We start from the raw sequence: 15,614 nt of genomic DNA, 5'->3' as shown, positions 1-15,614 counted from the left end.
AGCCGGTCTCACTTTTAGTCTTGCAGATTGTGCTTGCCAAGTTCTTGCTGAAGTGCTTGTAGGCTTACCATTAGTTGGTGAAAACATGTTTGGTCAAAGTCAGGGTATCCCCCTGACTGCTGATGCACAGTTCTGGGGAGATGATGAGGACCCATTCCAAGTGTTTTTCAGCCAGAGGATCAGGACAAATCCATCAAGTCATTTTTTCAGCTCCTGCAGCATGCAGTTACTGCACAAAGACCCCGTATAACCAAATGCAAGCTCTTAGTTGCAAAAAGTAAACAATGTTTTAATTAGAGCAGCTGGCAGGACTGGAAAGTCCATGAAGTTATGTTCTAGGAATTGTGCAGATTACTTGAGAGAAAGGCTGTTTCTAGTGATAGGGAGATAGAGATCTCAGATTACAGTTCTGGAGCTGTATGACTGTTACATCCCATGAATGGCAAACGAGTCAAGTTTGGGGCATGGGGGGAATACACTTATTCCCTGCTCTCGTCCTGCTCACTCCATGCAGACACTCTTTGAGATCAGTGTTTCCAATGGTATCCTAGGGAATGCCAAGCACTAACAAAAAAACACACTTTTATTTGCACTGTTAAACATTTGCATCTTCAAGGACTTATAGGTGTGTCCGGTGCTCCAAATCCATCCTGTAATTTCAGATGTAATTTTGAGAAGCCGGAGACACACCCTGGTTTGCTCAGTGAAAAGCAGCCCTCTACGATCAGGGAGCTGCACAGTAAGGACCCAGCGCCTGGTGGCTGGGAGGTGAGTGCCACATTTAACCATCCGAGCAGGTTGTGTGAGCTGCTGCCTTCCTCTGCAGAGCGGAGCCCGCCAACTTCAGAGCACTGATAGCAGTGAATCGAGCTTCACTAACTCTGAATCCTCCGTGCTTGATCAGGCTGAGCGTACCCTCAAGTAGTCTCACATGCTTTGGATCCAGTTTCAGATAGGCTTTGTGAAGGTTGTTGATGTGTGTAAATTAACTCGCCAAGGCAGTTCTTTGAATGAGCGCCTTTTAACTTTCCTACCCAAGTTTGTTGGGTTTCTTTGCAGCTAAGTATTATTCATATCTGCTTTTTTTGTCTTGGCTGAAATGAGGTGATTCCTTGTGGACGCAGGCGCTCTGAAGACCTCTGCAGAAATGCCACCTTTGCAGCTTGGCTTCCTCCTCATGCTCAGTGAGTATTGCCGCGTGGGGAAGGGTGTTCTGGAAGCTGTGGTTGGGGTAACCCTCGAAGGGGAAGACTGCTGAAATACCACCAGACACTACTTTGGTGGTTGTTTGCAATCCTCAGCCTTTGGTCCTTTGTTTATTACTGAATCCTTGAGCCAAAATAGATTGATTTCTGTCATGAACAGAGAGGAAGGACAGAAGTGCAATTAACTTTCCTCCCGTCATTGTGGAGCTGTCTGCTCATTGCTCCTTCTGTTTGAATATGCAGAAGGCACTTACTTACAAAATAGCCCTTGCTGGTTCTGTTTGCATTCCCCTACTTTCCCTCCTCCCATTTTTTGGTGCAGAGGGATCCCAAAGCAGTCTTTGTTACTTTCCCAAAGTGTCTGCTCTTTGTTCTCTCTTCCTTGTCAGATTTGGGATCACCTTTGTAATGAGTCTCAGTGATGATAAAACATGGACTTGTAACATTACAATCAAGCTAATGAGATGCCAGCTGGGGAGCAGCTGCATAAGGAGGCTGTCATATTCTCTGCAGTGGGTTTGGTTATCAGTCTTAAGGAAGGAAAACAAATAAACAGATTGCTTTTTTTTTTCTTTATTTCATTAGCTACATAGTTGTTGCTGTTCAGAACTGATCAGTATATTGTGGAAACTGATGAAAATCTGATTTTCCAATTTTATGTTGATATCCTATGCAAGAAGTGAAGTTTGTCCAGCAGAATTGCATAGGTTGCTTGGAAGAGTTAATGTCTCTTAATGCAGTGGTGAGATGAGGCATTTTTTTATCGTAGAACCAGGATTGTTGTGATAGTGAGTTGAGCTTCTCCTGCAGGATCAGAGAGGCCCCCACCTCCCTCCTTTTCCACGTGGGTCTCTGAACACTGCTCTTCCAGTTCAATGGGATTATTTCCATGCTTAAAGATAAACGTGTGTAAGGACTTACCAAGACTGGGGCCAAAGGGCTTGGCTGTGTATTTCCAAGCTCCAAACCTGAGGTGAGGAGGAAGTGATTCTTATGGGTAGAAACAGTCTTGGCTTTGTCTATAAGCAGGGAAGCATGGCCCTTGGCTCTCAACATGTGGCTGTGGTCCTGGTAACTCTTTCAGGACTTTGTCTAAGAGTAAAGCTAATGTGTGGTAGGGTTAGAGGAAAGCACTGTGTTTGGTCAGCTATGGGTACCGTTTCTTTGCCTGTTGGTTAGTGACAGTTCTCCATTAATTAAATGATTAAAAAAGGTGTAGCAGCTAGTAATCCAAAGAGCTGTTATACTAATTAGGGACTCCTCTCATCCATCCCTGCAAGCTATTTTACATCTGGACACACCATGAGAGAAACACCGACAAAACCAACTCTACCTCAGTTGTGCCTGTCAGCCTACCAGCATCACCTCGGCTGCCTCAAATCATTGTCTTCTTCTCCCTGCCTCTCATTTCATGTAGCATTTGTTGCATTTACTCATTCTGCCCTGTCACATGGGATTTCCCCATCTTCCCCCCCCCCTCCCCTTTTTTTTTTCTGTGTGCTTGAGATGCTGAGCTTGGCAGGTTTCTTGTTCTTTACAATAGTAATGCCAGTGAGAGTTGAGTCTGTGTATGCTGTTTTGGTTTCCTAAGCTTGCATTTCACCATATTTCCAACTTCCTGGTATCGGCTGGAGAAAAGCGAGTTGACATTAAAAAGAATGCAGAAGTTGAGAAACAAAGTATAGAGCAGTGGAGAACTTGCACAGACCTGCCAAGAGCCAACAGTGACACCATGATGTTATTTAGTAAATCCCAAACAAGCTCTCAGACAAGGCTGGAGTGATGGCTGTCAAACAATGGCATTGCCTGCATTGCGTGCAGTTCTGCAGCATAGGATGGTTTTAATCCATCCAAGGATTTAGCTGAAGATGTGTGAAATACAATACAGGCTTGGCTACAATTGACGTTTCGCTGTGGATACTGTAAGAAGCAGGAAGAAGCTGCATAGCTGGAAGCATCATGGATGTGTAAGCATGGTGGGTCAGGCCTCCTGAGCTGATCACTTACCTTGATCTTGTCATGGCACATGAGAGATATTGAACAAAGAAATCCTGGAGAGAAGGAGCATTCCCAAAGTGTTTTCTTCCCTTTTCCCTTCCCTTTCTTCTTTGGGAGGAAAAAGGCTCTGAGTAGTTGAAGGAGCACCTCATGCCTGCCTGCCAGACAGCTGTCACAAAGTCAGAATGAGGGGAAGGTCTGACAGTTGATTCGGTGAAATGCTGTGTCAAGAATGACTAACAGAATGATGTAGAGAAATGACTGATGTTTGGGATCTGCTAAGGCAGATGGGGATTGTGAGAATGAACCTCTGTCCTGAGTGTGCTGCTAAAATCACATCACATTGTCTTCCAGGTTGGCTGGGTGCTGACGCAGCTCCTGCTGGGACATACCTGGTAAGACAAACTCTGAGTTTGAAATATGTCTTTGCTTGCCAAGTGTGTCTGTGTTAGTGGTCAGTGTGATTCCTCCTGGTAGCAGTGCAGTGATGAAAATCAGTTGCCACAAACCAATGTCTGCGCGTTATGAGGTGGGCTAACTGTCCTTCCTGCCCCTCAGTGATGGGTGTAGTGGGTGGGAATGGCTTCTCCAGGTCTTTGCAGTGTATACATGTCACAAGGCATTGCAAGGAGGGTGACACCCACTGATCACACTCAGTTCCTGGGAGCAGTCCATCCCGTTGGTTCTAATGCCTGAGTGACTTTTTGGCTGTTTGGAGTACAGAGCCAATACTGATCTCAGTTTTGCAGACAGCAATTCTCTAGCATAGCAGGGGAAGAGCCCTGGGTGTAGGTACTTGTGTGTTTCAAGCCAGATTCAAGTATAAATTGGTTGTATGTACATGCTTCTCTGTATGAAATGATCGCAAACAGCACTGTACTACCATTGTAACTGCAGAATGTGGTTCTCTCTTTTCTCTCTTTCTCCTTGCTCAGTGCTCCAGCCTCGCTCTCAATGGTGAGTTTCTTACCAAGTAATTTCCCTAAGATTCAAACGTGGTTCTGTGTACGTATTCCTGTCACAGTTCCTTTCTCTCTCTCTTTTTTGGGAAAACAGAAACTGCTGCATGTACTTCAGTGAGAAGGTATGTAAGCCATCAGCAAACGATCTCGGTGCCGTTTCCCTTGGAAGTGCTGCTGTTCTGTTGGGGATGTTGTTTTGGGTGGCAGGGAGCCTCTGAAACCAGATGTAGCACCTCTCTCCCTGCAGAGGTCCGGGGATGCCCGTGGGCAGGGAGGGCCCTGGTTTTGTTCCATTGAATATCGAAGAGAAAATGGGACTCTGTGTCGGTGCAGGGCAAAGAAGGGCAGGGTAAATCCCTGGTGTGTCAGACAGCCAGCCTGTCACAGGCAGGATTGACTGCTCCAAGGATCTTTGTTGGTGCTGAGCCTGGCTTAGCTGGTGATGGGGGCCTAGGATGCAAACGATGCTTCAAGCCTTGCATTCACTCGATTTCCACCTAAGGGTAAACAGTTTACAAGTACTTTCTTCCTGTGCCAGCAAATAATTCTCATCATTTGAGTTGTTCCTTTGCCCTTCTGCATTTGTTATTTGGACTGTGTGAGCATCCTTTGGAAAAAGAGGAAAGATCAGAATCACTGCCTATCACATTGTCAGCCTCTCCTCCTGTTGTCCCACCTGCAGTCTCCGAGATAGATTTGTTTGCTACCTGAGCCCCTCTGCAGTGAGTAACATGAGCGGGGATGATGCTTTGAGCTTGGCCCAGAGGATCAATGAGAGCTGCACCTTGAACACAACGCTCGGAAGAACAAAAGGAAAAGGAGCTCCCTCGTCCTTGACAACAGAGGAACTGCAGGTAATCTGCCCAGCCCCGTGACTCAGTTCTTCATTCAGCTAGATGACTCTGTGATGATTGAGGGTTCAGCTCTCATGCCTCCTTCTGTGTGCAGTCCTAGAACCCATCTTGCTGTTTTTTTGTGTTGTCTGACTCATGCTTTATGATAGGCAAAGTCTCAATGGTAGAAGTCCATTAACAGGCTTAATTACACAAACGTGAGGCAGAAAATCCATTTCAGACATCCAAAGGGCGTAGAATCCAGCAGGCACACATCATTGCCCTTCTGACTTTTCTGAATGTGTGGGATCTTTACAGGTTGTATCTTCTTTGGTGAGGAATTTTGAGCGTTTCACTCCTGCAGTGCTGCGGGTGTTGGACCAGATTGCTGTCGGTCTGTCTGTATCTGACATCGAAAATAAGATCAGTGGGGAAGACCTTGAAGCATCGATTCCTATCCTGGGTAAAGTTCGTGGCTGGAATGCTGACCAGTCCAGTGCTATTATCAACAAACTGCTCAGCTCTGGCTATCAGGTATAAAAGATGAAATCCACCAATGCACCTCAGACCTGGCATAGCTGGTTGCAAGCAAGTCCTGTTTGGCCTTTCACATACTCATGCCTGCATGTATTACCTTTCAGATTTCTTCTGGACAGAGGCTGGCAAAGCTAGGGAGCTTGGTGGCTGGCCTCAACAGCAGCACACTTCGAAGCCTGCCTCCAGAAGTGATCTTGGAAGCCATTAAGTTGCATGAGTTTGTTCAGCAAATAGAGGTCCTGCCCTCTCCTCTGAAAAGGATATTTGTGGAAAAGGTGAAATTGTTTTTCTCTCTATGGATGTCATAAATTAGCAAAGCTCCAGTGACTCACAACCAAGAACGCCGGTTACCTGGGGCCAGGCACTGACACATACCTGCACACATGGACAAGATTCCCTCTGGGCTGTTTGTCGTTGCAAACCAGAGCATGCAACAGGACAGGCATCCCCAATCCCTGTCACTGTGCCAGTGTGGATGTCCTTGGCTGCCAGCCAGTGTGCTCTGATGAGCCTCTTAGGGCCTGGGGCAGAAGAGACGGTTTTCTGGGGGATGCACACGGAAACTACTCACCACTGACTTGATAAGAAGCTGCCAAGAAAATGTTATTGCCATTGTTTGAAATAAGAATGTGTGAGAAGCGAAGGCTCATCTTAGAAAAAGTCCCTTTTATGGTTGATTAATCCTCTAGCAATGCACGGTGTCATTTCCCCCATGTGACTGTAGGACGTGGACATCTTTCCTCACTTCTCCTGGCCATGATTTTAACTTTCAAGTTGGATGTGCAGCGTTTGAGTTTGTTGTTATTCGTCTTACCTCCTGCAAGAAAACTGCTGACGTGTTCAGCACCACAGGCCCTGCATATAGCATATGTTGGGGCAGTGGGATGGTCAGGGCTCTGGGTGATGCATGGGGGAAATAACATCTCCTTCACCACAGCTTACCTTTGAGAGCTGAGGTACTGCTTGGGTTGGCAGGGAGGAGTGTTCCTCCTTTCTGGCCTGTTAAAGATTTTTAGAGCATCAAGCCAGGGGCTGGGAAACTGATAGAAACAGAATCATTCCCTTTCATCAGGGCCTCAGGTATTAGTTTCATGCTAGTTTGATGTGTATGTCAAATGGGAAGTATTTTGTAATGTTAGATTTTTTACAAATATATATTTAGTTTTGTTATTTATTTTTTTTTTCCAGATTTCCTCCAGTGTAGCCAACCCATCCGACCTGGTTAAACTTATCCCTGCTGCTCTGGCCAGTTACATTCCAAAGTCATTGCTTATTTTTGAGGGTGAAAAGCTCAGCGTTGAGGATCTCAACAGTAAAATGTGGACCCGAGAACAGGTAATATTCTAGCAGCTTGTATGCTTTCACCCCTCTGTCACTCTTGGACACCGCAGAGCTACGAGTCCACTCTGCAAATCTACCTGAAAATAGAGGTGAGTGCTGTGGAAGAGCATGGTAAACTCCTGACAATGTGCCTTTGCTCCACAGGCTGCCATGTTTTTCAGAGATGTGATAAAGACAGAGCCTGACTTCAGCAGGTAGTGTTTTTCTGCTCTCCTTCCGTTTCCCACGTTTGCTTGGCCTGTGTTATCCCTGTTTCTTTTGTCATGTATGACTGAGCCATCTTTTTAAATCTATAACAAGAGACAGGAAAATACCATGCAGACAACAGGCACGTAGTGCCAAGGTCTGCCATGGTGTCAGCTGCAAGATACACCCGTGAGCCAGACTTGCTTTCTAAAACAATGCTGCTGGCTCAGACTGCAGTTGGGAACCTTGCTTCTTGGCAAAGCATTTCTAATCAGACAACGTGTCAGTCTCATGTAGTGCTCCTCCCAGAATTACATTTAATGGGACTGACGTGTCTTTTGTATCTGAGATGAAAAATGATGAAAGCCTCGACACGTATCTGGAAGAGCAATAGGTCTGACATGTCATGCTGCTTTCACTGTGTCAGTTTTTCCCTTATAGAAAGACTTCTTCCTGAGCTCCCCCAGGTCATGAGACTGACTGCTGTGATGAGGATCTGTATCACTCTGTTTCAGTTTCAATACGTGGTGTGTGCAGAAAGCACATCTGGTCTTGTGCTTCAGTACAGCAGTATTGCTTGGGGTGGAGAATTTGTCCCTGCAGTTCTACTTCCAGCACAACCTCTAGATAATGTTTATGTAAGCAGCAATGGCTTCTTGATCTCCCACAAAAGTCAAGCCTAGCGATTTTGTGTGGATGAAGTTTGGAGAGTGTTAAGCTCTGAGATGTGGGAAGTTTTATGTTTATACACAGGGGATCATCAGTGACTTTCCTCCTGAAATCCTTGCCCCGCTGATTTGCTCTTTGTAAACGTTCAGGCTTTCCCAGTCAGTCCTTCAAGGCTACACGTGTGCAGTTGCCAATGAAATGGATCCAGAAAGAGTTCAGGAGCTGGCCACAGTCATGAAGAGGAAGAATGTCAAGCTAGGAGCAGACCAGGTCAGTTCCTGTATTCCAAAATGCTGTTTGGCATTGCAGTGGAGATACCGATCAGGATTGTTTAGCAAGAATAAAAGATCTTCAGCTTAAGGGACTGGAACAAATGTAACTGGTCCTGAGGCTCAGGTGCACAGCTCTGAATTTTTCCAAAGGCTTCTCAGGGCTGATTTCTCTCTTTTTCTTTCTTTCTTTGGAGTAAAGTCTTCATTATTTTTTTCCCCTATAGTTTTGTGCTGTTTTCCTTTTCTGCTATTAACTCTGGTGTGCTTTCAGCTGAGTTGCTTAGTGAAGATGGTGACGCTGCGTGGGGTTCCCAAGGACTTGGATAGCTATCCTAAAGACCTGTTGCTGTTTTTAAGGTAAACGTGCTATCGTTTTTCATGTTGTTGCTTTAGTCCTTAATGAGAAGAAGAGGCATTATTTTATAAGCCAGCTCATAAGGACTAATTTGTGGTTGACAGGAATTTCTGGTTTGTTCAGGCATTCTTACCGAAAAAAAAAGATTGCAGAAAGCTTTTGAAAGAGTTTTGATACCTTTCAGATTTAACTATCCGTTGTATTAGTAAAACGCTATGAAGCTCTTTTTAGTTATTTCTGTCTTGATGTGAAACTACTGTGGGCTCTCAGTACTTTTTAACCTGTTTGAGGGTGATTTTCTCTTACAGTGTCAGGTGAAACAGACAGTAGGGTACATTTCTTTGTTCTGGTAGCTATCCACTCTGGTTCTGTATGCAAATCCCGGATCATTTTAAGCTGAGTCTTACAAAGGAGTCCTTACAGTGAAACTGAGTTTCTGGACTGTGATCTTTAGGAAGAACAACCACATAGAATTTAGACTGTGGGTACGGAAGACGTTGTATTAAACAGAGTATATGTTGAACAGCCTTGAACCTGACCGTCTGTTTGGTGTCGTTCAGCAGAACTCACAGAGTATTTGTCTTCCTAGTCCTTCAGACTATGCAGCAACAGGAAGCTGTAAGCAGTACTTCGCTAATGTTGGGAAAGCAAATCTTGATCTTCTGCAAAGAGAGTCGTCAGAGCGCAAGCGGCTGCTGCTGGAAGCTTTAGCGTGCTTGGTATGTGGGCAGGGGACAACTCTGCTCAAGGCTGGGGAGAGTTTGGGGATGTCAGCCGTCAGAAGGAGCAAAAATGTTCCCGTGCGGTGGTATCCAGTGCTACTTAATCTCTCTGTCTTGTGTTACTTCAGAAAATTCCAGGCACACAAGTAAACAAGGAAAATGCAAAGATTCTGGGTCATCTGGTCTGTGACCTGGGTGAAGAATACATTAGAAGTTCTGCTGGGACTTTGTTGAAGGAATTAAGCCAGTGTGAATCTTTCCTGCCTGGTCAAGAAGAGGCTATTAGGAGTGTCATCAGCAGCGGCAACACTGTGTTTGGGTATGGATTTTTGCTGATGCTCAGAAGAAAGCACTGACCTAAAACAAAAGCCTTGTCCTGTTGAGACCTAAGTGAACTGCAGCTGAGCAGCCTGATCATACACTTGAATAATTCATTGCTTTTGAATTTCACATTGCTTCATTTGAATGTCTTTCAGCTCCTAAGTTTGGCTGGAATTCTACTGAAAAAATACACAGTCATTTCTGTCTCACCTGCTGTAGTTACAGAAGCCTTTTCTCTGGTCTATTTTTCACTATCCAAACTTCTCTGAGATGGTCCTGATGAGCACAGAAGGGCTCTGGATGCTCATCAGATTCTGGCTTCCAGAAAACGTTCTGCTCCCACCTGTCAAACTGCCAGATGCTTGATAAATCCCTGGCTATACCTAAGAGTCATTGTCCAGAAAGGCAGAATATTTTGCTCTCCTGTGTCAAATGCTCTCAGGTCTTGGCACTGAATTGGCAATTGGTTTTCACACTTAAAAAGTGTTTGTTAAATGCCATTTTCCCATACAGCTGCCCCAATTCATGTTACTAACAGTTGCTTCTGATCCACTAGAATAAAGTTTTCTGTGCCAGAAAGTCACTGAGAAGTTTTCTTAACTTCCTATGTTACATGGACACCATGGGCATAATGCTGGCGTCTTTTATGTTGTTTTCCTTTCTTTTTGAAAAAAAAAAAAATGTTTTTGATTTCTGTCTGCAGGCCTCCTCAAGTGTGGTCAGCTTCTACCTTGAATGAGCTCACTGGGTTGATTCCTGTATTTGATCACAGCATCTGGCAGAAGGTCCCCAAGGTGGGTCACTCGAGTTTAGGCATTCAGAAATGTGCCTTTGGCTGACCAAGGAAAGGTCTCCAGGCTTATAGAAGAAGTCTTCTGCCCACAGTATTTCAGCAATGAAGTTTCTGTGTGAGCAGCAACCTAATGCATTGATATGCCTAATGCTGCAGAATCTCCCTGATGGAATATTTTCTTTGCAGGATGTTCTAACTCTTTGGCTGAAGAACTTTGCACATGATTCACCTCTGTCTAGAGCACAGCTGGCCACCATTGTTGCAGAACTCTTGCCTTCTAGGCAGAAGCGTGATGTTGGTATGGGAGTTTTCTCTGATCCATAATGGCAACGTTCCTCTTGTATCAGGATTGATCGTAGTGCTTGTGGGACTCCTTGAATATATCTAAGTTAAGCTGTGAAACACTTGGTGGTGGATTGCCCAGGAGGAGGGTGGAACAATGACTGCATACCCAACTGTCTCCAGAGAGGGAGCACTCAGAGCTTGAAGGGAAAGGATTTAATGCTGGGCAGCAGTGTTAGTGTACTTAATACTTCCTTCAACAGGTTGCTCAGATGCCAAGAAGATAACAGAGACAGTTCTTAATGATGAGATGATGCCTATTTACTATTCACCTGAGGAGCTGCGTGCTTGCCTGAAGAACGTCTCTCTGAAGGATTACTTCCCTCAGATCCTGACCTACCCCTTCACTAAAGAGCAATTGGCTGTGGTGAAGGAGAAGCTGGATGAGGTAATGTCAGGCTGACGAATGCCAAATTATCTACTGATGAGATTGCTCAGGGACTTGTTCAGCTGAGTTTCAGCGTCTCCAAGGACTGAAACTCCACAATGTCTCTGTGTTCCTCTTCCAATGTTTGACCACTTTTACTGTGAAAATGTATTTTAATACCTAATCAGAATTTTCATTGCATCTTGGCCCTTATCCTTTCGCTGTGCATCTCTGAGAAGGGTGTGGCTCCATCCTCCCCTTAGTCTCCCAAAAGGTAAAGACAGTAATAAAACCCTCTTCTAGCTTTCTCTTGTTCAGATTGAAAAACCCAATTCCCTCAGCCCCACTACCCCACTTCCTATGCTGTGCCTGCAGCCCTTCAGCCAGCATGGACTGTGGCTTAGACTTCCTGGTGTTTGCTAGACTTTGACCAAGTATTTTATCAGGGAACCCAACGCTGTTTGTAGTACTTAAATGAGGTCTTGCAAGAGCCAAACGGAGGGGAATAATCACTTGCCTTGGCCTGCAGAGTGTGCTGCTGCTCAGGTAGCCCAGTGTTTGGTTGGCCTTCACCGCTGCAAGGCATTCTGCTGCTCCAGGTCCTCACTGAATCAATTCACATTGCTGCAGGTTTTCTTCCCTCACTGGAGCCCGCTTCCTTCAGCTTTCATGCAGAAAAATGACAGATGCATTCATTAAATCTCACTGGCTTTTGTTTTCATTCCTTGCAGAGACCTTTACGGCTTTTCCACATTAATCTTGCAGAGAACACAGGCATGACAACAAGTGTTCATAGCAATTCCAACTGTCTTTCCGCAGACATATCCTGATGGATATCCTGAGAGTCTGCTCCCCAGACTGGGCCCACTTGCTTCTTTAATCACCGCAGAGGATGTTAGCAAATGGAAGATAACTTCAGCTGACATGCTGGCTGCCTTGCTACAGCTTGACCTCCAAAATGAACAGGTGGGGGATTTGGGTTTGCTTTCCTGCCCACATTTGCTTCGTGGCTTGGGAGCTGCTGGTTTAGGACCAACTTAGTGGCTTCTTAAGATAACTGGCCCATCCTTGAGGTTCAAACAAGAAGATTTAAAATGATTTGGTTTTATTTTTGTGATTATCACATTTGTTTTTCTTTTAAAGATGAAACCGTGAATGAAACTAACTGTTGAAAACATTGTGTTTCTAGGCTGCTGCTGTGATCAGTCGATACGTTGCCTTGGGAAATCCCTTGAATGCCACTGCACTGAATGCAATTGATACAAAATACTTGTGCATTCTGAATGCGACCTTGCTGAATATGATAGACCCCAACAGCCTGAAGTGAGTCAAACATTGCGATGCTCTCGGCTTCTTGTAGAAGTACATTCTCATCAGCAAGGGCAGTTTACTTTCTCTCCATGCAGTAAAAGGAATTCTGGGGAGCAACTTAGTGCGTGTTCTCTGCCCAGGCTCAAAAGCCTGCTGTTCTCCACTCTGCCAGGAAGGGCTCAGATTTGCAATCAAATTCTTTGTATTGCACCTCAGGTGACAACCAATATGGTCTGCATGCATGCTTTTATCTGGAGGCAAAACGGAGTTGATTCTGAAAGACTGCTAAATAAAATTAATTACATAACTACATCTTTGCAAACACAAACTTAGCATTGTACCATCACAGCCATCATAACTGAGAAAACACGTCATTTTGAGCAGGCAACTGAGACATTAGTTTCTTCACTGAGCTTCTCTCATCTGTCTACTGGGAAGAGCTTGGGATTTATTCAAGTTGAAAATAATCAAAACTTTTCCTAAATAATCATCATCATCATCTCTTTGTTTTTGTTTTTGCAGACTGGCATCCCTGCATCCTTCAGCCTGTTCACAGCTTACGAAAGACATCCTGTATGTTAAAGCAAAACGTGCTTTCTCCGACCAGCACTATTTACGTTCCTACTATACGCTTATTGAGCCTTACCTGGGTATGTAAAATAGCAGTATGTTACAGGGAAAGAGGAACAAATACTGTCTTACGGTCTAGGAATCTTCAAAGCTAAGCTGTTAGAAGTTCTGGAAGGTTTGCATGTTTTTCCAACTTGTAGATGGCATAAAATATTCTTGGAAGAATCTGTACCTGACTTAAAATTCCCCTAACCGACTGTCCAACTATCACAGGAATATTCAGACTCAGGGTTTCTGGGATGGGTAAGATCTGCTAGGTGCCTTGGAAATCCAGCTGCCAATGCTTAGTGCTTATCTCACAGCCATTCCCCATGTCACAAAACATAGATTTTCCCTGTTAACCCATGAATTTATTCACAGCCTCAGGGAACCTCTTCTTACCCACTCTATCTGGCCATTGATGCAGATTGGTTTGATGGCCAACATCAAAAAACCCTGCAGCTAAAGGAACTTTTTTTTTTTTTTTTGCATTTGGAACTCACTCTGTTAGCAGTCCAGGCCTAATAAATTTAGAAGACATGGTTTATGCTCCAACCCATACAGATACACAACACTGCTCATTTGTGTGAGGGCTGATCTGCATGCATTGAATAAAACTTTCTCTTTTTGGTCGCAGGAGGTGCTCCTGTTGAGGATCTCAGAGCTCTGAGCAAGGACAATGTGAACATGAATGTTGATACATTGGTGAATTTGAGAAGAGATGCTTTGATGGTAAGCTGAATGTTGACGTTGTTCACCTCCTTATGTTTCTGCCATACGAGGTGGTTGTTTTTGGTCATGTTGTCCATTGTTGTAAATCAGGAGTTGTTCCATCAAACTCACGGTGACGGTTGACTAATGGAAAGTGGAAAACCAACCTGAAACTTCTCTAGAAGTTTAATTTGGAGTCATCCGTGGATGCTTACCCAGTCTTACCGGGGAATTTCTTTAGACCAAGCTCTCGTAGCAGTAGGAGGAGGTTTCCACAAGGCTACAGTGCAGACCTTCTAAGGGGGGTGTTAGCAGTAATATTAGCAGTTTTGGAAGAAAGCCTTGTGACCTGAAGAGGGACTGGGGACCCTACATGGGTGAATGAGACATGTCATGACAAGACAACAGAAATTGGCTTTGAGGAATCATTGTGTTCATTCCCCAAACCTAAGGTAAGATTTGTTCCAACTGGAACCGCTCACCACCAGTTTGTTGTTCTGAACACTTCTGCTAACAGAAACCTCATCAGACCCTTGACTAGAGGGGGTATGGTCATTCCTGCATTTACATCTGTAAGTCTTGTTTGATTTCTCCTAGAGCCTGACGCCTGCTGAGGTTAAGGACTTGCTGGGGATAAATCTACGTGATCTGTCAAATTGGCGGAACACGCCTCCCATCCAGGAATGGGCCCGAAGACAGAAGCAAACAGAGCTGGATAAGCTGGGTGTTGGGTTCACAGGGGGAACACAAGAAGGCTATATGAACATCGTCACGCCGAAGTTTCAGCGTATGTAGTGTGTTAGGGCTACTGATTGTTGTGCTTTAAGTATTTATTTTTGGGTTCCAGTAAGGAGAATAATTGCCTTGTGGAAGAGAGGTGCTTTTGGTTGCCCGTAAAAGAGAACTGAGCACACCAGGCTCTCAGCCATGCTTGTGCCAAGGCCTTAGAAAGTCCTGCTGCCTGCTCATGTGTCAGAGAGGAGAGACTGTTGGTCTGGGCCTTTGCAGATCCCTTTCACTGGCATTTGCCACTGCTTATCCACTCAGCCCCCCTAAAATGCATTGTGTAGTGCTCACCTGCACCCTTCACCTCCCAGCATGGAGAGGCAGCAAATCCAGTTCTGCAGAGGAACCTTAAGCCTTGCAGCAATTTCTAAGTTCAGGATGAGGAACAGTCCTGTAATCTCACTGAAAGCATCAGTGTTAGCTGAGCATCTCAACTGAATAAGCACTTCCACAGCACCCTGCTCTACTGTGCATTAGATTTGGGCTTTGACTTGATGATTCGATTAGGGATGGCTGGGCACTGGTTAGAGAGCCCTAGTCAAAATGCCAGAGATCTTCCCTGGATGTTTCAGAAAAGGATCTTTTCCCCATGGAGGAATGGTTCAATTGTTGGTTTCTTTGCACTGATGCCCTCTTTTTCCTCTAGCACCATCCTCAGCCCCTCTTGGTACCGTGGCCACGATGCTCCACCTCCTGCCTGCTCTGCTTCTCAGTTTCCTGATGATGTCGGTCTTGTCTTAAAAATCTTCCCTTGGATCCAACACGATGAGATGGACCAGTGTGTGACCTGCTCAGAGCCTGCTGGGGACAGCGGGCCAGGGGGTGAGGGGTGCTCAGTGCAAGCAGGCAGCTGCTGTGTGGCTCTGTGCTCACTGCTGGGTACTTTTCTCTTTCAAATCAATAGAAAAAAAAAATAGCATTCTATTGGAACTGAAGCTTTCAGACAATTCAGAGCAGGATCTCTTTTTGCCTTTTGTACAAACCAAGCCAAGGTAATACACATCCCTTTTACTGCAACGCAACCGCTCTCAATATTTTACTGTGCAACCACGGAGGGTTTAGGGGTGAGCAAATCCACTGTTCTGCATGTTACTGATTGCATTTCTCAGAACCTGATCTCTCGGCACTGCCAGCCTCTCTGAGCAGGAGTAAAGCTTTCCAGCTGGTTCTAAAGGAATTGTGGAGCTAAGTAAAAATGCCAGAAGCAAAACGGGAACTGCTGTTGTCTTCATTAACACTGCATGCACTGCAGTGGTTGTGGGTACTAGATCAAATTAAATGGCCAGGAACCTTA

General features: G+C 45.0%; 1 protein-coding gene across 3 annotated transcripts in view; it reads left to right on the top strand.

Annotated features, from left to right (window-relative positions):
* The window catches only part of MSLN (mesothelin), a 22,699-nt gene extending 7,085 nt beyond the window's left edge, over positions 1-15,614 (top strand). Inside the window, exons 1-23 of one of the 3 annotated variants that reach the window (XM_040647859.2) lie at positions 735-768; positions 1,105-1,184; positions 3,558-3,598; positions 4,139-4,160; positions 4,260-4,287; positions 4,848-5,019; positions 5,317-5,532; positions 5,640-5,810; positions 6,724-6,870; positions 7,021-7,070; positions 7,881-8,001; positions 8,275-8,360; positions 8,948-9,077; positions 9,209-9,399; positions 10,105-10,195; positions 10,381-10,492; positions 10,740-10,924; positions 11,723-11,869; positions 12,093-12,226; positions 12,737-12,864; positions 13,461-13,555; positions 14,132-14,321; positions 14,967-15,614. In XM_040647859.2, the coding sequence (XP_040503793.1) occupies positions 1,148-1,184; positions 3,558-3,598; positions 4,139-4,160; positions 4,260-4,287; positions 4,848-5,019; positions 5,317-5,532; positions 5,640-5,810; positions 6,724-6,870; positions 7,021-7,070; positions 7,881-8,001; positions 8,275-8,360; positions 8,948-9,077; positions 9,209-9,399; positions 10,105-10,195; positions 10,381-10,492; positions 10,740-10,924; positions 11,723-11,869; positions 12,093-12,226; positions 12,737-12,864; positions 13,461-13,555; positions 14,132-14,321; positions 14,967-15,061 (2,589 nt within the window). In that variant the 5' untranslated portion in view covers positions 735-768; positions 1,105-1,147 and the 3' untranslated portion in view covers positions 15,062-15,614. Of the gene's footprint in view, positions 1-734; positions 968-1,104; positions 1,185-3,557; positions 3,599-4,138; positions 4,161-4,259; positions 4,288-4,847; positions 5,020-5,316; positions 5,533-5,639; positions 5,811-6,723; positions 6,871-7,020; positions 7,071-7,880; positions 8,002-8,274; positions 8,361-8,947; positions 9,078-9,208; positions 9,400-10,104; positions 10,196-10,380; positions 10,493-10,739; positions 10,925-11,722; positions 11,870-12,092; positions 12,227-12,736; positions 12,865-13,460; positions 13,556-14,131; positions 14,322-14,966 lie in introns of those variants that run through there. The other 2 variants (XM_025155219.3, XM_004945223.5) reach the window with 2 other exon arrangements.

The sequence above is a fragment of the Gallus gallus genome, chromosome 14, assembly GCF_016699485.2.
Source record: "Gallus gallus isolate bGalGal1 chromosome 14, bGalGal1.mat.broiler.GRCg7b, whole genome shotgun sequence".
NCBI classification, from domain to species: domain Eukaryota; kingdom Metazoa; phylum Chordata; class Aves; order Galliformes; family Phasianidae; genus Gallus; species Gallus gallus.
Note: the sequence above shows the minus strand (reverse complement) of the source record. Positions and strands in the feature narration are given on the sequence as shown.